This window comes from Triturus cristatus, chromosome 3_2 (genome assembly GCF_964204655.1).
Source record: "Triturus cristatus chromosome 3_2, aTriCri1.1, whole genome shotgun sequence".
NCBI classification, from domain to species: Eukaryota; Metazoa; Chordata; class Amphibia; order Caudata; family Salamandridae; genus Triturus; species Triturus cristatus.
In genome coordinates, this window is record NC_140584.1 from 869,095,142 (window position 1) to 869,121,270 (window position 26,129).

Here is a 26,129-nt window from a genome sequence, read left to right on the forward strand (position 1 = left end):
TAGGTGGCTCTATGCGTGGTGGGTCTGTCTGTGTGTGGGTAACTGTGTGTGTGGGGGTGGCTTTGGGTGTGTGGCTCTGTGTGTGGGTGCAAATGCAATAGGTCTCGCATTTGAGAGTGATTAAGCTATTGACATTGTAAATATTTCTTTAAATGTTTTAAAAACAAAAACAAACAAAAAAAATGTCATGAGCAATGCCAATAGCTTTAAAAAGTTAATGGGTGAAGTGCATTAAAGTTAGGTGGAGTAGAGATTTCAAGTTAGATATAGTAAAATACTGTGAGCTGGAAAGTCATTTTCATTACTGACAGTGGTTCTAACGTAAACGTGTGCAATATTCCGCAAAATGTAACTATTTGACGCTGTGTCATGCTTCCAGAAGGCTCCTCAGAAACCTTTCAGATAATCTGTCAATTTTTATTAGTCATTTATTTTTCAAATGCTTAATTTTTGGTGATAAATGCAAAGATCTAGAAACAACGGTGCCACTTCTGCTTTGGCTCCCAAGAGCAATGTGTATGTGTCTAGATCTATGTGTGTGTGTGTGTGTGGTTCTGTATGTGTGTGTGTGGCTGTGTGTGTATGTGTATGCGGCTCTGTGTATGTATGTGTGGCTGTGTGTGTGTGTGGGAGGCTCTATGTGTGTGTGTGTATGTGTGTGCCTCTGTGTGGGTGGCTTTTTTTGTAGGTGGCTCTATGCATGGGTGGCTCTTTCTGTGTGTGGGTGGCTCTATGTGAATAGCTCTGTGTAGGTGGCTCTGTGTGGGTGGCTCTGTGTGTGGGTGCAAATGCAATAGGTCTCGCATTTGAGATAGATTAAGCTATTGACACTGTAAATAACAATGGCGTTTCTTTAAATGTTTTAAAAATAAAAACAAACAAAACTAATGTCATGAGCAGTGCCAATAGCTCTAACTTTAACAATGCCGAGACCATTGCATTGTAAATGCTTGTTTTAAAAGGCACGCGATTGGGCAAAGGCGGGCGCATGTTCCTCCTTTGCAACGCCCATTCCCGACCGTGTCTAGCACGCGCAGCAGTGCGCATTCGCCTCACTGCCGCTGACGCACTCCCTCCCCCTGCTCCTCTGTGGTGCGCGCGCACCACTGGTTTTTTAATTAAGATGAACGTCTACAATCTTGGAACACTAAACTAAAACGAAAAAAGGCCCGTTCAGCATCATAAAATATACCTTACATGTGTGCGGACATGCATGTATATCATTGCGCTGGGGATTTTTTTTTTTTGCCAATGCCGAACAGCATTAGCAAAGAATTGCAAACCCAAAAGACTAGAAACTTTGGTTTTGCTAATGCTTGTTATATTCTTGTGTTATGCACCCCTTATAAACCTGTAGCTGTACATATCTAACCATGAGCAGCAAGGGAAACACTGTCCGGTGTAAATTAGTTGCTCTTCACAACGAAACGCGGGCTCTCGACAGCGGGTGCATCAACCCGCTGAGCTCTCTTCACGGAACCTCACTCACCATGACTCACACACACCTCCTCTGTGAGTTTTTACAATAGTACTTCAGGCCTAAGGTCTGATTAATCCACATATTGTTTTTCAAGTTAGTCGGAGCCCATTGAACATTTCAGGATGCGTCTAACAAAGTCCCTGATGTCGAGGAGCCACAGACGTTGCTTGGGGGAACTGATGCCAATAAGCACATGCTCTTGGCATGCTGTGCTTAACTCTGTTTCCCTATCACAGCTCCTTCTGCAGCGCCTGGTTCTTCTCTCCAAACCCATCGTAGCTCCTGTCTGACGTCAGAGCGCCCTGGCAGGTATGACGTCAGCAGTGTGGAGAAGTGTGGCTCAATGATTGGAGCGGCAGACCCTGATGCATTGGTCTAGCCCGGGACCAGGGTTCAATTCCCCGCCTCGGCGGGTCTTGGGCTCAAAAATTCCACGGACCTGATAATTCTCGCCTCGGTGCCATTCCAATCATGGAGTCCCACTCTGCAACTCTGGGCAATAGCTTGCTTAATCTCCACAACGGCCCCCACAACGCTAAGGATGCCTGGCCTCCACCTTGGGGGTGCCTAGGAGTGGACGCCTCACAGGGAAAGCCAGGATGGGTTCCACAGCGGTATTCGTACAAGCGCCTTGAGACCCTTGTGGGTGAGTAGTGCGCTATACAAGTATCAATTTACAGACTCTTAATTACTCTTTAATGACGTCTCCCGGGACTGGGGGCGCCTAGTCTCTGTGCTCTGTCCATGCAGGGGGAACTTCCTGCCTCTGCTCGCCTCTTGTTGTACCCTGACAGGGGGGGAAAGTGGAGGGCTCATAGGGGCGGGGGGAGGTGGGGGTGAGGTATAATGACGGGGGGCGTGCATTCATCAGGCACATTGCAGAGACATTTTTAAAGCTCTGTTGAGATTTTTAGGGCACATCCTTTGAGGTGCGGCCAGGGTCATGGTATATAAGTATCATACATGCATACATACAAGCAAATATATACATGCACACATACAGATTTACAGTACAAAAGTACATACTTCCATTCATGCAAACACCTATGCATGTATGATAAATATATCTGTACACACATACGAAAAACAAATGAGAGCTAGGACCGTGAACGGGCCGTCCTTGTCCCTTGGTAAGTCTTGAAAAACAACTTGGACGGCCCAGACTAGCAGGTTGCCCAGCAATGTAGCACCTGGCGCCACAAGGGTTTGTTAAACAAGCATTTGCAATGCAATAGGTCTCGCATTTACACGAGTTTGAACTAGTGGCATTGTAAATGACAATACATTTTATTTATGTTTTGTTATTTAAAACATAAATAGAAGGCATTGTCATTTACAATGCCAAGAGTTCAATCTTGCGTAAATGCGAGACCCATTGCATTGCAAATGCTTGTTTTGTGTGTGGCCTGTCCAGATTTTTGCATAGCCTTGTAAATGCGTGTGTACACTGTATGTGTGATATATAGATTCATTCATATATTTATTTTCTCTCTCTCTCTTTCTCTCTCTCTCTCTATATAGAACATTAGCTGTGGCAGGACCTCCACCCTGAGCCGCCTCCCCTCCTCCCCACTCTGTCTTCCCTCTGTTACGAGCACGCAGCCAATATACTTCTGTGCTGCCTGAAAGAAACGTATAAGAACTTAAATCACTTCAGAGGCTCTGTTGATAGGAGAGCATCATTTCAATTTTATGGCATGTTGCTGCTGCTCAGAAAGATAAGTAATACTCTCCAGCTTAACGCTTTATAGCCCTTATTATTTATTATACTTGTATGTACTGGTTATATTTTGATATACTGATGTTTAGGTTTACTTATTTAGTGTTATTTTTCCTCATACCTGCCAGTTTCAGGGCTAATTTTTAACTACATTTCCATGTGTACCGCTATCACGATTCTTTCGTTTTTTACTCCAATCCCTTCTGTTAAGGCATAACTCTTATCCCCTTCTATATATTCAGGCCTTACTTGCTCTTTCCCCCCTCCGGTTTTACTTTGAACCGGATTAGGCTTCCCCTATTCGACGTGTATATATTTAAAAACCACACCGCCCATGCACACACATACCGCTTTACTGGCGCCACGCCTTCTCCCTATCGGCCCCCCGCATATCAGGGCTTACTGAGACTTCCACCGCGGGGACGTCTTTTCCCTACAGAGCGTCCCGCGTTACGAGCAATCTCGCCCCGGCCCCCTCGGCGTGTTTACTCACATCCGAGGCGGGCCGGATTAGTATTAGAGAAAAATACCCTAGGAGGCAACCACGCACACTACTACGTGCGTGGCGGCCATTTCAACAGTTTGGGCATCATTCAATTCTTTCAATGCGGTCGCCATTTCAATTAAACGGGACAAAACAGCTGTCCTTTGTATAATTTGGACAGTTTCAATCAACTGTCCGCATCATCGATCAGCTGTTCAAACGCTCCTCTCTCCGGTATTGAGCATTTCCTTTTCAAACGATTTCTAGTAAAATATTACACTGTTTCCAACGATTTCGAGTGAACTATTACACTGCTAATTGGTGCTAAATATTATCTATTAACCTACAATTGATAAATGTATTAAAATGTCTGCACCTCAAATTAATATTGAAGACAAACTGGAGGACCTAGTAAACAAGGCTCTGGAGAAAGTGGTTGGGTCAATTGGCGATACAAATAATAAGAAATTAGAATCCTTCTCTCAAACGTCCCCATGCCCTTCCACTAGTAATAACATGCAGGAGCAGTTAAGGCTCCAAAGAAGAGGGCCCCTGGAGGCAAAGAGGGAAAGGACTCAACAAAGCTAAAACCTCCGCCCCTCTTTCACGCTCTCAAGGCGGTGACAAGACTGATGCCTCGGGCACCCCATATGGGCATGAACAAGGCCCTGAGCTCCCTATTGATATTAATAGTGACAACAGTTTTGACCCAGAAATTGACCTGTCCTGCTCTTCTGGCTTAAACACAGATGCGGAAGAGGCACAACCAAGGGGAACTGGAAGCTCTGAAGAGGCTTCCAAGGCCTCAGAACCTAACAAGGGACTCTTGGACCCATTCGGCGACCTGATGTTTGACCCATTATTAATAAAACACCCCTTATCCCCAGAATGGACCCCTTCCCAGCATGTAGCGGACTACCTCTCCTTCTGGTTGAGGAAAGAGATCCCAAAGGAGGTTAGATCCAGACTCCGTTCTGAATGCCCAAGACCCTCCCTTCCCAATAAAGTAGCTGCAACCCCAGGATTGTATCCCAAGGTGGTAGCTTTCTTAGCTAAAACCTCCAGAGATCCTAGGAAGGGCATGGATAAAGGCTTAAAATCCTGTCAGGACCGCCTTCTTGACACCATAGGCCCACTAACTAACGTTTTTGAAATGCCTGAATCAGCCTATCTGGGGGACTTCCTGATTGACCCTAAAGAACTCAGGGAGTGGGTCCAGAGGGCTATATGCCTTATCGGCAATGCTAACACTGCTATCTCTACGGAGAAGAAAGGGGGTGTTATTAAAGATTGACCCCAAACTAATCGAACTAGCCAAGAATGATGAAGGCCCTAATTCACAAGGTTTTCTCTTTGGCGAGGATTTTTATTAAAGACATGGCTAAGTACGTTGGTGCTTTTAGTTCAATACAAAAGTCCCAAAAAGAGATCAAAAAAGTATTTCAAAATCAGGTTTTTACCAGGGCCGGGAGAATACAGTCTGGTTTCCCCGGCCGGGGAAACTCCACTTCAAGACCCTTCATGGCCCGTGGCGGCAGATTTAACAACTGCGGCTCTCAACAATTCTACCCTCAGAGACAGAGGAACCGCGGACGTCCCTTCAGAGGCGAGCCGAGACAACGTTCATTTTCATCAGGTAGGAACCTGGTGAGAGCTTTCAGATACCGCTCCAAAGGAGGGAGGGAGGCTTCATCAATTCACTGGGAATTGGAATTTTGGTAACCAAAGATATTTGGGTTCTGACTACAGTGAAAGGGTACAAAATAAACTTCATCAATATCCCCTTCCAAACAAAACGTCCTTGAGAAATGATCTTCTCTGCCAAAGACAAACTTCTGGTCTCTCAGGAGGTACGGGACTTACTAAAGAAACGCGCGATTGTCGAGACCATTCACTTAGGTTTCCTCAGCAATACCTTTTTGGTAGAAAAGAAAAACAAGGAACAGAGACCAGTCATAAACTTAAAAAACTTAAATCAATGGGTAGCCTACCAACACTTCAAAATGGAAGGGATACACCTCCTAAGGGACATTTTAAGAAAAGGGGACTGGTTAACGAGACAGGACTTAAAAGACGCTTATCTGACAATCCCTATCTGGGAACCCAACCAGAAGTTTCTCCAATTCACTTGGGAGGGAAAACTATACCAGTTTTGCAGTCTCCCTTTCGGTCTATTGTCTGCCCCTTTGTGCTTCACCAAGGTACTCCGACCAGTCACTGCTTGGCTCAGACAGAGGGGAGTGAGGCTAATCATATACCTCGACGATATCCTTATAATGGCCCAATCAAAACAAACCGTTTCTCTTCACACGGACCTTACAATACATCTGTTAGAACACCTAGGCTTCATTATAAACATGAAAAAATCCTGCGTAATTCCAAGTCAGCAAACTCAGTTTGTGGGCTTCTTGGTAGACACAGTAAATGCCGAGCTGAGACTACCGGGCGACAAAGTAAGGAAAGTAAAAAAAGAACTTAGAAAGATTCTCACCCTAAAGACCTTTCCCTTTAGAGTCCTAGCAAGGATCCTCGGTCTCCTTTCATTCACAATTCAGGCAATCTTCCCAGGTCCATTACACCATCAAGCACTTCAGAGATTGAAGGCCGAATCTCTGAGATTGACTCAATCATACTCCCAACTGATCTCTCTAGACCAGGATTCAAGAAGCGAACTCCTTTGGTGGTTAAAGAATGTAGAAGCATGGAATGGCAGAGACATTTTTGGGGAGGAACCGGATTTAGTAATAGAGTCAGACGCGAGTTTGGAAGGATGGGGATCCAGATGTGGGAACTCATCAACAGGGGGTCGTTGGACTCCTCAAGAGAAGAAGTTGCATATCAACTGCTTAGAATTACTAGCAGGTTCATTTGCGATTTGTTGTTTCACCCAGAAATCGATGAAATGCTGCGTAACGTTACGCATGGACAATGTGTCCGCAGTACGATATGTCAGCAAACTAGGGGGTCCTCATTCCAAGGGCCTAACAGACCTAGTGAAAGGCTTTTGGGACTATTGTTTGAACAAAGGAATATCAGTTATAGCGGAACACATTCCTGGGTGGAACAATGGTGTAGCAGATTGTTTCTCGAGGAATTTCAAGGACTCCAGCAACTGGAGACTGGACAGACAGGTATTCTTAACCATCCAATCCAAATGGGATCCCTTCAAGACAGACTTGTTCGCAGACCGACTGAATACTCAATTGAAGAATTTCTTCAGCTGGAGACCGGACCCTCAAGCTCAGAAGGCAAATGCCTTCCTTCAAGATTGGAGGGGCTTAACCCCTTATGCTTTCCCGCCTGCTCCTTCATGCTCGACGTTACCGAGAGAGCATGGTCGTGATAACGCCTCTTTGGAGATCTCAGGCCTGGTTCCCAATCATTCTAGAAATGAGCATAGACTTTCCTATTCGAATTCCTTCATTCAAGGAAATACTCCTAGGTCCAGAGGGAGACATCCATCCCCTTGTAGAGCAGGGTCTTCTGGTGCTGACGGCATGGAAGATTTCAGGAGACAATGGCGAATCCCAGGGCTCTCGTCAAATGCTTTCAGACTAATTTCCGAGTCATGGGCATCTGGTACAAGAAAGGCTCATCTATTGGCATAGAACAAATGGGTTCGCTGGTGCCTTCAACGATATTATGATCCCATTTCAACTGATTTAGTTCACGTTAACATCTTTCAGAATTGTTTACATCAGGCTTATCTTATAGAACTGTTAATGTTTATAGGTCTGCTATTTCAGCTGGCCATTCCTTAATTAACGGAGTCTCCATTGGCCAGAATCTATTGAATAAAAAGATAATGAGAAGCATGAGAGTTCTGAACCCTCTCCCTGCAAAATATACTGCCCTCTGGGATGTTACTCTCGTGCTTTAAACTCTATCTTCTTGGGGAGAGAATGCTTCTCTTTCTCTTAAACGCATTTTATATAAATGTACAGTTTTATTATGTCTAGTATCTTTTTGAAGAACTTCACATGTCAAGGCATTAGATATTTCCAGCAGGGTCTTCCAACCCGAGGGTGTTTGCTTTTATCTCAAGAAAAGAACCAAGACGATGTCTTCCTGTATCTTTTACCCCTTTTTTCCTCAGAATGAAAGACTCTGCGTGGTTAAATATTTGAAAGAGTACGAGAAAAGAACTACAAATTTAAGAATGAATGAATGCCAATTACTGATTTCCTATAGATCTCCTCATAAAGGAGTCTCTTCTCCATCCTTTAGCAAGATGGGTAAAGGATGTCATGCATGAAAGAGGTGTAGACATATCTATTTTTGGAGCTCACTCCCCTCAGCGGTGCTTCGGCTTCACAGGCCTTTTTTCCTGGGAGGGGGACTGCAAGATATCCTTAGGGCAGCAGACTGGTCGAGTGATAGTATGTTTAAGGCTCGTTATTTCAGACCAATCTCTAATGTGATTGATAATGTTCTTAATGCACTTTAAACTTGCGTAATATGGCCTCCGTGTCATGCCATAAAATTTAGATTTTTCACAGCCTGCTGGGCAGAAAATCTGGATTTTATTAAAGACACGAAGGCTAATAGTATCCCTCCTCTATTGAAAATATAACCCTCCCTAATGTGTATTTTTTTCTATTTATATTATAACAAGATATTATTAAATGTTATTCTTTTTCTTTCAGAATAAGAATCTTTTTCCTTTGACCACATTTTGGAAAGCTATCTTCAGTTTTATTACTGTTTCTTCTGCACGTTGATCTTTCTTCGCAGTTTAACAAAGAAGGAAGATGGCTGGTCACGAAGGGACTTTATACTTCTTTAGAATGTTCATTGAAGTTCTATGTTCAATTGTTGCTGCTGAGCTGTGGCAATAAAGGAGATCTGCATAATATTAGCCTCAGTGTCTTTAATAAAAGGAATATGCTACTTACCAGTATGCATCTGTTCTTGGCATGTAGAGCTGCAGAGTTGTACACTTAGCATAGGTCGCCATCTGGTGTTGGGCCCGGATGTTTGCAGTTTGTTTTTCTTCTTGGACCGTCTTTGGAAGTCACGAGTTTGGTGACTCCTCCTTCGGTCCGTACTGCGCATGGGCTTCGGCTCCATCCTCAGATTGTTTTTCGCCAACAGGGAAATGATGGAGCGTAGTAATAACAGTGAGAAACCCATGTGTGTTGTATCTAAATAAGATGGACTGGAACGGATACAGGTAGCCGGGGAGGCGGGTGGGCGTGTACAACTCTGCAGCTCTACATGCCAAGAACAGATGCATACTGGTAAGTAGCATATTCCGTTCGAGGCATATGAGCTGCAGATTGTACACTTAGCATAGATTATATAGCAGTACCCAACCTTAGCGGCGACCACCGGTATCCGTTGCAGCTGTTTGAAAGAGTGTTTTTAGTACAGCCTGGCCCACCCTAGCTTGCTGCTGGGAATGCACATCTACACAGTAGTGTTTTGTGAATGTGTGCGGTGTAGACCATGTGGCTGCCTTGCATATGTCATCTAAGGGTATATTCCCTAGAAAAGCCATAGAAGCCCCTAACTTTCTTGTAGAGTGGGCTTTAGGGGGAACAGATAATGTTCTCTTTGCCTTCTGATAGCAAATTTGTATGCATTTTACAATCCACCTAGCTATCCCTGATTTTGAGATGGGGTTGCCTTTATGTGGTGGAGAAAAGGAAACGAACAACTGTTTGGTCTTCCTGAAGGGTTGCGTTCTTTGTATGTAATATAGCAACGCTCTTTTCACATCTAGTGTGTGTAAGGCCCTTTCCGCAACAGATTGGGGTTGCGAAAAGAAGACAGGTAATTCCACTGATTGACTGAGGTGGAAGGGGGTAATGACTTTGGGCAGGAACTTCGGATTAGTTCGAAGTATGACCTTGCTGTGATGCATTTGTATGTAAGGTTCCTGTATGGTGAACGCTTGTATTTCACCAACCCTTCTAAGGGAAGTGATAGCTACAAGGAAAGCTGTTTTCCAGGTGAGAAATTGTAGCTCACATTTGTGCATTGGTTCGAAGGGCGGACCCATTAGTCGTGTAAGGACCAAATTTAGATTCCATACAGGGGAGGGTGGTGCCCTGGGAGGAATTACTCGTTTAAGGCCTTCCATGAAGGCTTTAATAGCGGGCACTCTGAAGAGTGACAAATGCTGTCTGTTTTGTAGATAGGCAGCGATCGCTGCTAGGTGTAGGCGTATGGATGAATACGCCAGGTTACACCTGTGAAGATGGAGCAGATAGCATATGATGTGTTGTATGGATGCATCTAGAGGGTTGATTGTATTGTTACGGCAGTACATTACAAATCTTTTCCACTTTGCGGCATAGCATGCTCTAGTGGTAGGACGTCTGGCTTCCATGATGATGTTCATGCAATCAGGGGGAAGGTTAAGGTACCCGAATTCTAAGATTTCAGGAGCCAGATCGCCAGGTTGAGCTGAGCTGGGTCCGGGTGCCTGATTTCTCCATGGTTCTGGGTTAGGAGGCATGGGGAAAGGTGCAGTTTTTGATGTGGTACCACTGATAGTTGTAGTAGCGTGGTGTACCACGGCTGTCTGGCCCACGTCGGAGCTACCAGAATGAGTGTGAGGGAGTGCTGTTGTAGTTTCCTGACCACTAATGGAATTAGTGGGAGAGGTGGAAAGGCGTATGCAAATCTGCCTGACCAGTTCATCCATATCGCATTGCCCTTGGACAATGGGTGTGGGTATCTGGCGGCGAAGCTTGGGCATTTTTTGTTTTCGTGGGTGGCGAAGAGGTCTATTTGAGGATGCCCCCACTGTCGGAAGAATGGGTGAAGAACTTGTGGATGCAGTTCCCATTCGTGTAGTTGTTGAGTCTGTCTGCTGAGCAGATCTGCTATGGTGTTTTGTACGCCTGGAACATGTTGTGCCAGGAGAAAAATGTTTTGGGGAATTGCCCATCTCCATATGCTCTGGGCTAAGCGGGAGAGCTGGGGAGAGTGTGTCCCCCCCTGTTTCTGTATATAATACATCGCAGTCATGTTGTCTGTGCGAATGAGGACTGCTTTGCCTGAAATCTGCTTTTGGAAAGATTTTAGGGCTAGAAAGATCGCCAAAAGCTCCAGATGGTTGATGTGGAGCGTTTTTTGCTGTGGCGTCCATAGACCTTGCATTGTGAGGTGTAAGAGGTGCGCTCCCCAGCCGGAGAGCGATGCGTCCGCTGTTAGAGTCACTTGGGGAACCGGGTCCAGGAACGGCCGTCCCTTGGAAAGGTTTGTGGTGTTCCACCACTGCAGAGAGTGATGTGTGCGGCCGTCCACCAACACCAGATCCGTCAGCTGACCCTGGGCCTGGTTCCACTGTTGTGCTAGGCACTCCTGAAGTGGACGCATGTGGAGTCTTGCATGGGGCACTATGAAGATGCAAGACGCCATCATCCCTATGAGCTTCATAAACACTCTTGCTGGTAGAGAGTGTTGAGGAAGGAATATTTTGCGTAAGGCTAGAATGCTTGTGATTCTGGCTGAGTTTGGATAGGCAATACCTTTTGAGGTGTCTATGGTGGCCCCGAGATATTGCTTTGTGTGAGATGGTATGAGGTGGGACTTTTGGTAGTTCACCGTGAAGCCTAGCTGATGAAGCAGTTGGATGGTGCTGTTTGTATGTTGCACGCATTGGTGGTAGGACGCGGCTTTTATGAGCCAGTCGTCTAAGTAAGGGAAGACGTGAACATGTTGACGTCTGAGGTGTGCTGCTACTACTGCTAGGCATTTGGTAAACACCCGTGGTGCAGTGGTGACCCCGAAGGGGAGAACCTTGAATTGGTAATGTTGCCCGTCCACCACGAACCTGAGGTATTTTCTGTGAGAGGGGTGTATTGGAATGTGAAAGTACGCGTCTTTCAGATCCAGTGTTGTGAGAAAGTCTCCCTGGCAGAGGAGTGGGAGGACTTGTTGTAAGGTGACCATGTGAAAGTGGTCTGAATGTATGTAGGCATTTAGAGGCCGGAGATCCAGAATGGGTCTGAGGGTCTCGTCTTTCTTTGGGATTAAGAAATATAGGGAGTAGACCCCTAGATTTCGTTGATTGCCGGGTACCTGCTCTATGGCGTGTTTCTGGAGGAGCGAGAGTACCTCTTGTTTGAGCAGTGTGGAATGCTCTTGGGACATTGGACGGTGCCTTGGTGGGATATTGGGTGGGGTAGATGTTAGCTCGAGGCAGTACCCTGACCGAATGATTTGGGTCACCCATTTGTCCGATGTTATGGACTCCCATACGTGGATAAAATCTTGTAGTCTGCCCCCGACCGGAGTGGAATGGTCTGGGGGGAGCGAAGGGGAGTCATTGTGCGGGTGGGGTGGCAGAACGGGTATTGTTGGTTTTGCCCCTGCCCTTATTGTTGTTGCCTCTGTAACCACCTCTTTGGTTGCCCTTTGAAAAGGTATTTTGAGGAGGGGATTTGTAGGAGGTAGAGGCATTATCGGTGGAGGAGCCTCTACCTGTGCCACGAAAGGACGAGCGTCGAAAGGAACGCTTAGAGGCTTGGGTCTGGAGCGCTCCCATAGACTTCGCTGTGTCTGTATCTTTCTTCATTTTTTCGAGCGCTTCGTCTACCTTTGGGCCAAAGAGTGTTTGCTGGTCAAAGGTGTGATTAAGTATTGATGTCTGGACCTCAGGCTTGAACCCTGATATCCTGAGCCAGGCATGGCGGCGAAGCAGGACACTGGTGTTTATGGCTCTAGAAGCAGTGTCTGCTGCATCGAGGGCACACTTAATGGAGGTGTTTGTGATTAGTTTGCCCTCCTGTATCAGGTCATGAGCTTGGCGTTTGTATTTCTCTGGAAGGTGCTGCATAAGAGCCTCTAATTCATCATAGTGTGCTCTATCATATCGCGCAAGCAGTGCTTGTGTATTTGCAATGCGCCACATGTTTGCAGCCTGGTAGGCGGTGCGTTTACCAGACGCGTCCAGAAGTTTAGATTCCTTGTCTGGTGGTGGGGCATCTCCTGAGGATTGGGAGTTAGCCCGCTTTCTAGCTGTGGAGACAACTAGGGAATCTAGAGGAGCAGGGCCCTTGATGTATGCAGGGTCTGTGGGTGCCGCCTTGTACTTCTTCTCTATTCTAGGGTTTAGTACTCTGGCTCTGACAGGGTCTTTGAATACCTCTGTAGCGTGCTTGGTGACACCCTTAAGCATGGGTAAAATAGCAGTGGAACGATCTTGTAAATCAAATGTATCCAGTAGGAAGTCTTCTTCCACTGGTTCCGTGTGCATGTCCACCCCATGGTAGTGTGCTGCTCTCTGCACTAAATGGTGAAACCCTAAAGAGTCCTCTGGAGGAGACGGCCTTGATGGGTATAGGTCGTCTTGAGGTACATTGGGTACATCAGGGTTATTATAATCCTCCCATGGATCTGGGGTCCCTGGTGGAGTGGGATCCATTGGGGCGTCCCCTGGGTCATTGTCCGGGTCCCCGTCATCCGGATCTGGGGATGGGGCCGGATCGTAGTGAGGTAAAGGTGGAGGGGGTGGTGGTGGGAGGGGGGGTGGCAGTGGGGAGGGTACTCTAAGGGGAGAAGTAGCTGAGTCCCTCTTTTTGGGTGGAGGAGGAGGAGCCGGAGCCTCAAGGCGACGCTTCTTAGTAATCACAGTCAAAAGGCCAGTCTTTGGATCTCTGGACAAAGTCTTTTGTAAAGGGTCTGGTGTAAACAGAGCCAATGGCGCCGAGTCGTCTGTCGGCACCGGCGATTTCGGAACCGGAGGTTTCGATGTTCTGTGTACGCCCTGCTTTTTGGAGGTCTCCGTGTGTTTCGGCGTCGAATGCTGTTTCGGCGCCGGAGCGTCGGTGCCGACCGATTTCTGTTTGTGTTTGGTCGGCGCCGAGTGTCCAGGCTTCGGCACCGGTGGTTTCGGAGTCGAGCTGGATTTTGCAGGCTTCGGTGCCGAGTGGTGTTTATCGGCACCGGGCGTCGGCTGGCTCGATCCCGAGCTGCCGTGAGACTTTGAGTGCTTCGACACCGGGCCCGAAGGTGGGGTGATCGAGGCTTTGGTTTTGGTTTTGCCCAGGCCGGCAGGCGAGGGAGTAACCGGAGTCTCTTTGGTTTTCGGTGCGGGGCTGGGAGGGGGCATTGTACTCACGGCCCGCTGTCCTGGTGTTACGTCCTCCAGGTCGGAGTCGTCGGCCTCGGAAGCGCTGACGATGTCTTCTCCCAGTTCGGTGTGTGTCTGCCCCGAAGCTTCGGCGTCGTCTCCGAAGATGTCCGGTGGAGCTGTCGAGGATGAGTGCGCCATGGTGCGTCGAGCCCTTCGATCTCGGATCGTTTTCTTCGATCGAAAAGACTTGCAGGCGGGGCAGTCTCGAGCCTCGTGTTCCGGAGAGAGGCAAAGGTTACACACCTGATGGAGGTCGGTGTGGGGAAATTTAGACCCACATTTTGGGCACTTTTTAAACGGAGTCCTTTCCATCGGCCGGGACCGGAGTCGCGGAGGGCCCGAAGGCCGGTGTCGATGTACGGGATGGAAAAAGTGCCGCTTCGAGAGATGAAGATGATGAAGGAACTCGAAGAATCGAGGATTTTCCGTCGAGGCTGGAACCGTAGAAGTTCGAAGCCGGAGCACGAAGTATCACATCCGAGCCCGATGGCGGAAAAAAACAATCTGAGGATGGAGCCGAAGCCCATGCGCAGTACGGACCGAAGGAGGAGTCACCAAACTCGTGACTTCCAAAGACGGTCCAAGAAGAAAAACAAACTGCAAACATCCGGGCCCAACACCAGATGGCGACCTATGCTAAGTGTACAATCTGCAGCTCATATGCCTCGAACTCCAGATTTTCAGCCCAGCAGACTGTGAAAAATCTAAATTCTTCTTTGCTGAATGACTTGACTGTTGTCCCACAAACCAGGACATGTATTGAAAATTAAGAAATGCATCGGAACACACGAGACAATCCTCTGAAAACAGGGACTATCCGTGACATCTGGTCACCCTCCCCAAGCATCCAAGAGGAAGTTGTGGAAGCACGAAGGGTAGGAACAGGGGTCAACACTGTGATGGCTTCAGGTTCAAAGTGATGTCACTATTGCTACACCATGCATTGGTGAATCAACGCACGTAGACAGCGATAAACAATCCTTCAGGGACTGAGGAGAGCAAGGCAGTGAACACAAAGAACCACTGGAAGCATTACAAGGACCAACTTCATAGCATCACCGGCATCTGCACTAGGCATGTCTGATGAAAATACTTATAATGACTATCATTACCCATCATGATCTCCTAGAGTTTGTAATGCTAAGGCAACATTTTAGGGAATGAAGGGGATTCAGAATTCCAATGCACTTAACTGCATATGTATGTATCTCTTTAATACAGCACAAAGCTAGGCAGAGAGCAAAGTAGCTATGAACATGACCAGGAGCCTTGAGCTATGATTCAGCATTGTTTACAATGAGGCAGAATATATACATAGGCTGAGATTCCTCTCATCAGTGCATCTTAGATCATCATCCCTGTTCTCCTCACTTTTCAACAACTCAGAGGAGTTCAGAGCTCTCTTCCACAGCCTACCATTGTGAGCCATACACATGGTGTACACAATTCAAAGCCAGTAACTCAGAAAATAACTCCACAAATAGAAGAAAGCAGACAGTATTAGCACATAGCAGAATAGTTTAACTTTCAGAACAATCGTTTAAAGGGCTCCCCAAAATAGAAGAGAAGATTACAACCAATTCTTAATAAGTTAGAACTTCCAAAATCCGCAGAGAGAATGAGGAAAAAGCTTAAGTAAAAAGTTCAAGTTCCTAAAATGTAAGTTTAGGTACTCCAAGCAGTACAGTTTCCACCCACACTTATTCAACTTTTCAGCTGGAAATGTAGGTAAATCCAGGACAAGTGCCCTGAAAATAATGCAGCAAAACTGAAAATAATTTTGGAAAGGGGAGCAAGTGTAGTGCAAGAAGATTGGGAGTGATCTGATCAAATTGCGGGACCCCAAAAATAAGAGAGGCCATGTAGTAAGGAATATGTTTGATGAGATGATATTAATTACTTGTAAAGCAGCTGTATGCTTTGTAAAGAGGCAATAGAGGGTGGTGATGGCAAAGTCCCCACAAAAGGTGGAGACAGGCTATATGAAGTGAGTAGGCAAGTTTTGAGAGACTTATAGAAGCAGTATCTAATGGGACTGGTCAGAGAGGGCGGCACAGAGATCAAGAGGGTAGTTTCTAGGACAGGAAAACTTCATCCTATGTTACAGGAAATCAAGTTTCTGCAAAAGAGCTGTGCCCAATAAGCACATGGATATAGATAGGACTTAGCACCTTATCTCTGTCTGTAGTGCTAAGTAATAAAAGGCATTTGTAGAGTTTTGAACTCTAGTCTGCCTTTATTGAAGCAAATGGGCAGAGAAAATTTAGCTAACTCAGACTAAAGCATCAGCCAATTAATGCTGGGTGCTCAAAGAAGCCAGTTGCAGGGGATGCGGATCTCTCTCTTATGTTCCAACTGGGCACAACAGAAAAGCCTCACTTAAAGGGCCATCAGCACTTCGTTTTTTCCAGTCTTATCTTGGCTGAAGCCTAACACCTTGATGTCAATGTCATTGAGGAAAAGAAAGAAAATCAGCTGGTCAATTCACAAGTGCTTATAAACTAGGATTTGGAGATTTGCTTTTTAGGTTGTAACTACAGCAGCGCTCATGCGCTGTGACTTGGCGACCTATTGTCTATAAAAAAAAATTTCAACTCTAAAAAGAGGCTTTTAGCCAACCCCTTACTTACCATTTGTTGGCATCATTATCACTCTTCCTCGCTGCCTTAATTAGGCAGCTTGTGACACATCGCTTCATGCATCATTTCCTATTTTTTGTGTGGAGCATGGACCAACTACAGATTGATTAAACTTAATTAGTGTCCGTTCACTGCTTGGGATGTGACTAAGGTACTGCTTCTTCTTTTTTCGCCGCTTTCATAGAGCATGATCACGGCCCGACAGGAAGGTACTGGAGCGCTTTACCCGAGCACAATTACATCACACAAGTTCATATTAATTTAATTAGGCGTGGAAGATTAAGTTATTTGCCTACAATCACAGGATATTGAGCCATTTATTTTTTTATAGGGAGTGTAGTCGCCCATGCATCAAATTGGTTGGTTCCCTCACACACTGGCCAAGTATTTGCAGATTTGTGCATGGTATGACCAGTGAAGTGTGTGAAAAAATGAATGGCTCAGTCGGCCCCTGCACCGCTCATTCCAGTAGACAGAGAACACAGTCAGTGTATTAATTATATATTTTTATTTACACTAGCCCATGCCTTTTCAGAATACAGCATACAGTAATTTAGTATTCGTGCCAGATCGTCTTTTGATGGGCACCGCACTGGCCGTCAGGAATTTTTTTTTAACGCTTTCCTACACTAGGTAGACTTTCTGAGGAACATGTAAAAACAAGCATTGGCATAGCCAATAGGTCTCGCCTTTGGGACCTTATAAGTGTTTAGCCATGCAACAGTTGCATAACTAAATACTTATAAGGTCCCAAAAGCGAGACCGCGAAAGTGAAAATGATCGCGATCACGATCAAACATCAAAGCGGCCGTGAAAGTAATCGTGTAAAGCGCTGCGCGCGCGACCGCGCACGCCCGCGCACATGCACTGTAGCTCTAGGCTGGCCTGGTAGCACTTTTTGGAGCCCTCTCAATGAGTCTCGCTAGACCAGCGCATGCGCTGGGTCAGGCGAGACCTAATGAATTAGTACGGTTACAAAAATAGCCACTGGAGGGCACCATAGTAACACAGACAGCCCATAAACGTTATGAGACAAAGTAAAGGGCTTCAATACCGTAAACGAGGAGGAAGAGCAGAATACTACAAGCACTGACCAAGCCAATAGGTCTCGCCTACGCAAGAACGACTGGCTTTGTCAACACTTATTTAGCATATTGTACAGCAGTGTGGCTGCTGTGCACCATGGCAATAAGTAAAGGAAAAAAGTGCTATGATGCAGCCAGTATCTAACCATGTCAGCGCTTTTCTTCCTTTCCTTTTAAGCTGTGAAGCACAAATAATACATGGCTTAAAAACATTGACAAAGCCAATAGCTCTCACTTAGGGGAGATCTATTGACTTTGCCAATTTTTTTTTTTTAACTTTTCCATGCTTTTTAAGTTAGTGAAATGCATGATCTGTAAGAATGTTACATGTGTGCCTGTCTATATGAGTAGGTCTACTAATAACCATGTATAGAGCACTTACAATATGTGTTTCTTACTATTCAAAGGAATCTTTTTTAGAAACCAAGTTAAAAACAGAACGGCTGTCAACTTGAGGCTTGCAGTTTGCATGCAGATCCCTAATGCCAGTTCATAACTCACTAAGTAAGAAATGTTTCAAAAACCTAGACCTTGTAACATGCAGGTTACAAGAATTTCTGCAACAAAGTCTGTAGCCTACTGGACATGCAGAAATCAATGGCATCTAGACGTTTTATTAGGCAGTGGATATGTGCCTTCAATGGGACAAGTGTGGACCCTGGAGATGGAACTGGAGTCTTGGGACAATACATGCTGTAGGAAACTTAATGCTGCACTTCTGACCATAATCCGACACATTCAAGGACGGCTGCAAAGTTGAAACAATTTTCATGCTCCATAAAAAAATTGTATAATGTCTATAAAGGTGTAAGTTAATGGTCCAATTTTTGGTAGCACAATTAATTGCTAGGAGAACAAGGAAAAAGCAGGGAGACCAAAATTCAATGCGACAACGTAAGTTTGTTGTATAGATAACTACGTATTTGTTATATAGACAACTTTATATATTTAAGCATGTATGAAAATAGCACTGCGTTATATTAAATGGCATGTAACCTGTGGGATACTGTGCACACGTGGTCGTAAAATGGTAAACGACGCAAGTGACACGCAAGGATGTACAGCGACACGAAGGGGCGCAACAAAAAACAGTTGGTGACAGAATTTACATTGTAGTGATACCCAAACAATAAATGTTAATATATACAGGAGAATTCAAGGTGGGCACCCTTGAAGGAATGTCGCCGTGATTTTCACTGTAAGAGTCAATGGCGTTTTGGCCTGTAGGAATGTTTATCCCATCATCAGGACCAGGTCTCAGTTATTTTATGACAGTGATATTAAGCGACACTGGGTGTCCCATCCGGAGACATGCAGGGGCACGTGCATGGGCACGTGAATGGTCAGGCTGAATCAGGACGCATCCATAGGTCTGGTTGAATCAGAGAAGGCTGTGGTGGGGGTCTCTGGAAGAGAGTCCAGAGAAGGTCCGAAAGGTAATGCAAGGATTGGCAGTGAAGGAGCTTCGAAGTGCAGTTGATTTCAGGCAGGAAGATTTGGCGAATTATCGTGCCGGCGTTAGTCTGGCAAGAACTTGCCAGACTAACGCTGGCTCAGCACATCGTGGACGATTGCACTTCGCAGCTCCTTCTTCTCTGTCTATCCTTGCAGTACCTTTCGGACCTTCTCTGGACTAACATCCAGAGACCCCCACCGCCGCCTTCTGTTTCAACCAGACCTATGGATGCGTCCTTACACAGCCCGGCCATTCAAGTGCCCCTGCACCTCTCCGGATGGGACACCCAGATGATCTTTCGCAGCTTGCGTAGCATGTCGAAGCAGGAGGTGCTCACTGCGTTGACTTGTGCAGTCATGTTGAGCTTGTCATCTAAGATGATCCCTAGATTTCTTGCGTGGTTTGTGTGTGTGAGTGTTGGTCCTAGCTCAAAACGGCCACCAGATGGAGTCCCATGGGGAGGTCTTGATGCCTAAGACCAGTACTTCCATCTTGTCATAGATGAGCATCAGGCAGTTGGTTTGCATCCAGTCTGCTACCATGGTCATGCAGTTGGTTCTGGTGGAGGTTGTCTTGTCCATCAGGGAAAGGATGAGTTGGGAGATGGCGTGATCTTGTGATCATATGTAGTTGGCAAGCGGTGTCACATATATGTTCCAAACGATGGGCCTGAGGGACGATCCCTGTAGGACTCCACATATCAGGTTCTTGGTCGCTGATGTGAAGGGTGGCAACCTGACCCCTCTGGGTTCTCCATTGTGAAGAAGGAGACAATCCATTTGATGGGGAATCCTTGCATGTCATTCTCGTGGAGTCTTCTAATGAGATTGTTGTGGGAAACCGTGTTGAAGGCTTCAGAGAGGTCAAGCAGGGTGAGGGCACCTGTTTCTCCTCTGTCCAGGATGGTTCGAATGTCGCTCGTGGCCGCGATAAGTGCTGTTTCGGTGCTTTGGTTCTTTTTTAATCCGGTCTGGGGGCGGTCTAGAAGCTGGTGAAGCTAATAGTGGGTTGTGAGTTGCTTGTTGATGGATAGCAACAAAGCTCTCTCAGACAGAATTACAATGAAATGACATGAAATGCCAGCATTTGTAAAGCACACAGCTACCTCCGGAGAGGTGTCCCGGTGCTGGGGGCCCTCGGGAAGATTAAGCGAGCTATTGCCCAGAGTCACATGGTGCTGGGCTAACCTGTCGCCGGCACCGGGGATCGAACCGTGAACCCGCGGTCCAGAGTCAGGCACCCTGGCCGCTGCGCCACACCTCTTACACAAAACTGATACAGTTATGGAACTCTTAGAATACATCTGCTAAAGGTGCCAGAGTTTATTGTATTTCCTAAAGGATTCAGTTTCTGCTCCATACTGTTTGGAAATGGAGACAGACTTATTACAAGGTCGGGGAGTACTAAGGAGTTGTCCTTCACATGTATATAATGCTGCTGTTGTGCACAGATACAAGAGCATAACACCTGCTATAAAGCCAGTCATTCTCACATTAAAGCTGATTTGGATACTTTGAAACTCTGAAAGGGTTTATTTTCATTTGGGAAGCTGGGTCTACTGTGCTGCACATTATCATGAGGCGCTGACATAGTCCAGTGATACTGTTGCAACAGCTGAAATCACTCCTCATAAACCTGCTAGGGGAACCCAGATGAAGTCTCATATATTGTTGAGTTTGTATATGTTTATTGTGATTTTGAATAATCCAAGTAATAACTCATAAATGTCTAAAACTTAACTTTGTATCCATAACACCAGCCTTGGCTACTTTACAGTCCATATTTACCCACACGGGCCACAATATATAGCTCTGTTGAAGTCAACAGGAGTTCATCATACAAGTTATTGAAAGGGAACAAACCAGCTATATGTTAATCATGGGAGATCTAGATGCCAAAACCTCTAACCAGGCCTTGAAAATGGGTGGAGCTTAAGAAAGGGAAGAGTCATTAAATATTCCAGAGGCTCTGTTCCTGACGCAATTTAAAGCTGACAAGTAAGGGAAACTTCTTTTGGGACCTGGGCTGCATAGTTGTACAAGATTAGAAAACTACATTCCAGCAAGCATAATCCATGTATCTACCAAGGGCTATAATGGATTACGTGATTTCTTATGAGGGTTTACAATTTCTTTCTGACATTCAGAGCTAATGAATTGAGCGATCATATTCTGTCCTTCAACGTAACCCTTGTTCTGGAAAACATTGTTAGAATTTAAAAGATGTTTAAGCTTGGATTGAGAAGTCTCATAGTCAAATAAGTTAGAATCCTAGAAATATATACCTGCTCTACAAATCCACCTATCTAATGCAGTTAAAAAATAAACAATCTTAAAAGTATTATAGAAGAATTTAGATCTTTCATGGAATTGATTTTAAAACTCACCCGTCTCAACGAAACAAATAAGAGTGTCAAAAGATCAAGACATTTGATACTATAGATGAGAAAATGTCTGCAGAAGTAAACAGCTTATTAAGAAGTCAATATTTCCTCTATTTCTCAGATCTCAGTAATAAAACCAATATTATTCAGTTAGGAGCAAAGGGACAAGTCCTTGGAAAAGGGCTGGTAATTTTTCAGTGTAGTTTGATATCAACATCTTAAACGTTTGATTACAATTTTCAAACAAATAATCGCTGCCACATTGATTTATACACTTGAAACAATTCCATAAACACACTGGAGTTTCCTTAATCGTACTGAAGGAAGGGCATTACGCCAGTTTGAATTAGCAAACTCTTTATTCTCAGCTCAAACTGTGAAACTTGAGTTTGGTCTCACTAGTACTTATGCTGCAGGTCTCACAGCAGTCCTTCCCTGGGGTTTTCCATTAATCCACGCTCAAGAGTACACTTTAAGAGAGCTCTTTTTAGTGACATCTTAGAGCCAAGGGAGTTTCTGCAGGATCTTCTACTATACTTTAGAACAGTGGTCCTTAACGTTTTGACTTTGGTGGACTTCATTTAAAAATTACTGCAATCCAAGGACCCCCACTGAACCATTAATTACCCCCACAGGTGATAATTTTACACCCTATATTTATTAATGCCAGTGATGTATCTGCTAAAGAAGTACAGTTGTTGCCTCAAATTGAGGCAATATGTTTTAACACCAATTTATTTTCTTAGTCTCTCATCTTTGTATTAAACTTTGATGTGTAATTGGCATCTTTACACTGGGTTTTGTTTTTTTGTTTTTTTATTGTATGTGATTTTAATATTGTCTTATCTCGGTCGAGGTCTTTGCGAACTTATGCAGGTAGGAACCAAACAGCCCATTTTGAACAGGTGCCACTAAGGAGACATTCCTCTATCAAATTTGGCAAAATGTTTGAAATACACTGAAATCTGTAATTTGTCATTACTGAGAGAACAGCAAATTTAAATTACTCTGATGTATATTTCAGGTAGTAAGTACTATATAAATCCAATTGAAATACAATACATTTTACTTTATTCACTTTTGTCTCAATACAAAAACTATTTTCATATAACACCTACATCACTAGCCTTACCTGCCGGAAAAAAAATATAATAGTGAGAAAAAGCTCTATATCACTAATGTGGTAATAAGGGCATACACATGGCCTTGAGTGCCAATAAGTTGAAATAATATGAATTGTACGACAGAGAAAAAAATATTACTATCACCATCAGAATTTTCGCAAACGAGATACAGGTGGAAACTAACTACTTCACAATAAATCAAAATAACGACTTGGGAATGCCCTTATGAACAAATATCTCCCACCATGCTTCAACATGTACTCCTAATAAGGATTGGAATCTTGTTTTCTCATACTTAATCTCCACCTTCTCTGAAGAATAAATGAATTTTTTATTACTTTATATCCCAGAGTTCCTCTATTGTGGTCAGAGATAAAATAGCGTTGCAGTTCATGCAGCACTTATAACAGTTTCTAAATGTATCAGAATTTTTATGCACATAGTTTTCAAATAATAATTTTGCCATGTGTTTTCCCTCAAATAATTTGGGTTCTCATTACGGCTTTCTTCCAACTGTGTTATTAAAGATTAGCTGTCAAAGGCTGTCGCCAACCTTTCTTCATTCTTCTATGGGGACAATTCACTCTTTATAAGTTACCATCTTGTTTCTCACCTGCATCATTTTCTCGTCGGTCAACTTCATCGTAGACATCCATTGCCAACTCTTCAAATAGATGGTTGCTCAACTGCAAGAGGAGGAAGGAGTACGCAATTAACATGTGATCGGTCAAACACCGACTGTGTGGTCTGTCCATGTGGGTACTTAGTGCTGTCTGCCCAATTGAGTACAAAGTGTAAGCCATGCAACTGAAAAGACAATGATGAACTCACAACTGGGAACCAACAGGGATCTGTCCAACTGGGAACAAAGCGTGGACTGGGATTAAAGGGTGGCCAGTCTTTCTGAGATCCAAGATTGGTGGGTCATATTAGTTTCAATTGGCATGCTTTTTAACTTAATGTAGGCTGTCCATAGCATAGTGTGGGCTGTCCAGCAGGGACCAAAACAAAACAGCCTGCTCAACCGAAACCATAGAGTAGTCTGTTCATGTTAGATATAGGTGCCGCCTACCTCCCTGGACACACAAAGTTGGTTAAACTAGAATCCAAGTTTGTTCCTCTGACTAGGATCAAAGTATCCTCTGTCCAAAGAAGTGGCCAGTACACTGTTCCAGAAGTTAGAAAGGGCGTCTAGGGTGAAAGCCCAAAGAAGAATGAAATGTGCTTTGACCTCAAGTCAAGAATGATGGAAGGAAGCAACCCTGACTGCAGCATCCCTATGACCAAATGAAACAGACCTGCAAAGCACCCTGAAATCTTGCTCTGAATAAATGAGATAAGAAAGACTAGTAACATTAGTACATACCGCTTGCAGCTTCTTTTTGGCAGCTTTTGCAAGTTCTGATAGATCCAAGCTGTGCAAAAAGAAAATGTTTCAGAATTTCTCTTAAACCTCTACAGTGCAATAAATTAACACCACAAATCATTAATCACTTTTTGACACGGCAAAATGTGTATTTTGAGCACAATGGCGACAAGGATAAAGAATTAGTGTACCTATCTCAAGACCCAACTAAGAGGTAAACTAAGCCTGGGGTCTTGGTGAGAAATAAAAGGGTTCCTTTGATTTAAGGTGCAGCATTTCAATAAAAGAAGTAAAGACCATTCTCCTCCAGTTTTATTCTGTTCAGTTATAGGTCATAATTGTGGTAAACATTAACCTAAGCTGAGCACTGAAATAGTAAAGAAAAAAAAAATCCCAACAAAAGAGTCCCTAGTGCTGCAATTCTGAAAATAAAGGGATCTAAAACCGGGGGCTCTCATGGCTCACAACTCTTTGCAATGTTAAGGCATCTGGAACCTCTGAAAATATTTCACCCGCCCTTGATTCCTTGATTTTTATTATCACTTTACCCCGAGTGCCTTGTGTGCTCCCTAGCTCCTCATGGTCTTCGAAGTTTGACAGCTTCTTCTGAATGATTGGCAATGTGAACATTTCCACTCAAATGTGTTCCCAACCCAAACTCTGGAGAAGGGCACTGTCCTTATCATAAGGGTTTCCTGACAATGGGCCCTTCCTCTTCCCTCCCATAGAGTAATACAAGCCCCAGTGAAATGTGAATTGGTGATGGTGAGGGCTGGGCACTCCTGCTCATTCACTGACGACAATCAAAGCACAGGTGGGCATAATGCAAGAGATGATTAGACAGTACCTCTGGGGCAAGCCCTTCTGACGAACTCTATCTCCAAGAGTAAGCAGTGAGGAAAGAACAGGATAAAGGCAGGTGTTAAAAAGCATTAGAACATGATCTCGAACACAGGCAGGTCTACAGACACTCTCGTAATACAAGCTGAAGCTATCCAGCAGCAAACTACGGGCACACACACTTTTTCTCAGCTCTTCCCCCTCTCTCTGTCAATCACCGTGAGGGAACAATCAAACAGTGGCATAAGCTAATGGCACAGTAGACCTGCCATCTTAAAACAAGCATTTGCAATGCATTAGGTCTCGCATTTGCGAGTGTTTGAGCTATTGGCATGGTAAATGACAATGCCTTTTATTTATGTTTTTTTTTAAACGTGAAATCGGTGCGTAAACACACATTTTGTACTTCTAGTCCTGGTTTACAAGAAGCAAGGCTGGCAGTAAAAGAGGAACAGTTACTGCCAGCCTTGCTTCTTGTAAGCAACGACATTAAGTACAAAGTGCATGTTGACACACACTTGCAGATTTTCAAAACACAAATAAAAGGCATTGCCATTTACAATTCCAATAGCTCAAACTCTCGCAAATGTGAGTACTATTGCATTGCAAATGCTTGTTGAGCTCGGAGACTGAGCCATAAGAAGGCAGGGACCGTGACCACACCCCATCAAAAACAAAACCACCAAAGCTTACTGAGTCCTGGGGTGTTTTCAAATTCCTTGATGAACACTCACTGCTTATAGCCTGCAAAGCGTAGCTGGAAACCCACTCCGTGCAGGGCGTTCCAGATCATCTTCCCTGCCACTGTTTGTCATCGGATCTTTACTGGGTGACCGCGTGAGCGGTCAGGTCTAGCACAGTCCTGCATTAGCCTACACGAACCCTTATGATACATTCAAAATAACGACAGAAGAACAGTTCATTTTAATTTTGGAGTTCAAAATTAGAATTTTGTTACGGTGATGCACGTTGCTTTTTTTTTACGTAAAGGGTGTGCTATTCGTTGTTCTACTTCTTTCCATTGTTTCCTGTGCTTCCGTACCGGTACCCTTCCTTTTTGGGTCTCGCCTAGTGTTGCTGCGCACATGCACAGCTCACTCGGCGAGATTTATTGTCAAGGAGGACTTTCAGAGAAGGGCTTGAAGTCCCGCCCCTCATTTCCATTGGCTTGCGTCACCGTTTATGGTAAACGGTGGCCTGCCATTGGAAATGAGCTTTCCTGGGGGACCTCCTTTTCGCTTTTTTGTCCGGCCCATCCGGACTGGATCGCCTGCTTCACGGCTGTCGTGAAGCAGTTTCTTATCGCAGGAGGCGTGTTATGTAAACAAGCACTGCGTTCCAGTCCGGATGGGCCGTCTGAAAAGGAGACCGGGCACCGCGTGTTTATCTTTGCATCGCTCTTTCACTTTAAAGTGAAAGCGTGATACAAAAATAAACAGCGGCTGACTGGCGAACTCTTGTT

General features: G+C 44.8%; 1 protein-coding gene across 12 annotated transcripts in view; it reads right to left on the bottom strand.

Annotated features, from left to right (window-relative positions):
• The window catches only part of GIT1 (GIT ArfGAP 1), a 294,885-nt gene that overhangs the window by 84,355 nt on the left and 184,401 nt on the right, over positions 1 to 26,129 (bottom strand). For 6 of the 12 annotated variants that reach the window (XM_085649220.1, XM_085649215.1, XM_085649214.1 and 3 more), the window contains exons 9-11: positions 24,675 to 24,701; positions 23,828 to 23,876; positions 23,075 to 23,147 (exon numbers count right to left, since the gene is read on the bottom strand). In XM_085649220.1, coding sequence (XP_085505346.1) covers positions 23,075 to 23,147; positions 23,828 to 23,876; positions 24,675 to 24,701 — 149 coding nt within the window. The remainder of the gene's footprint in view (positions 1 to 23,074; positions 23,148 to 23,827; positions 23,877 to 24,674; positions 24,702 to 26,129) is intronic. The other 6 variants (XM_085649217.1, XM_085649216.1, XM_085649213.1 and 3 more) reach the window with 1 other exon arrangement.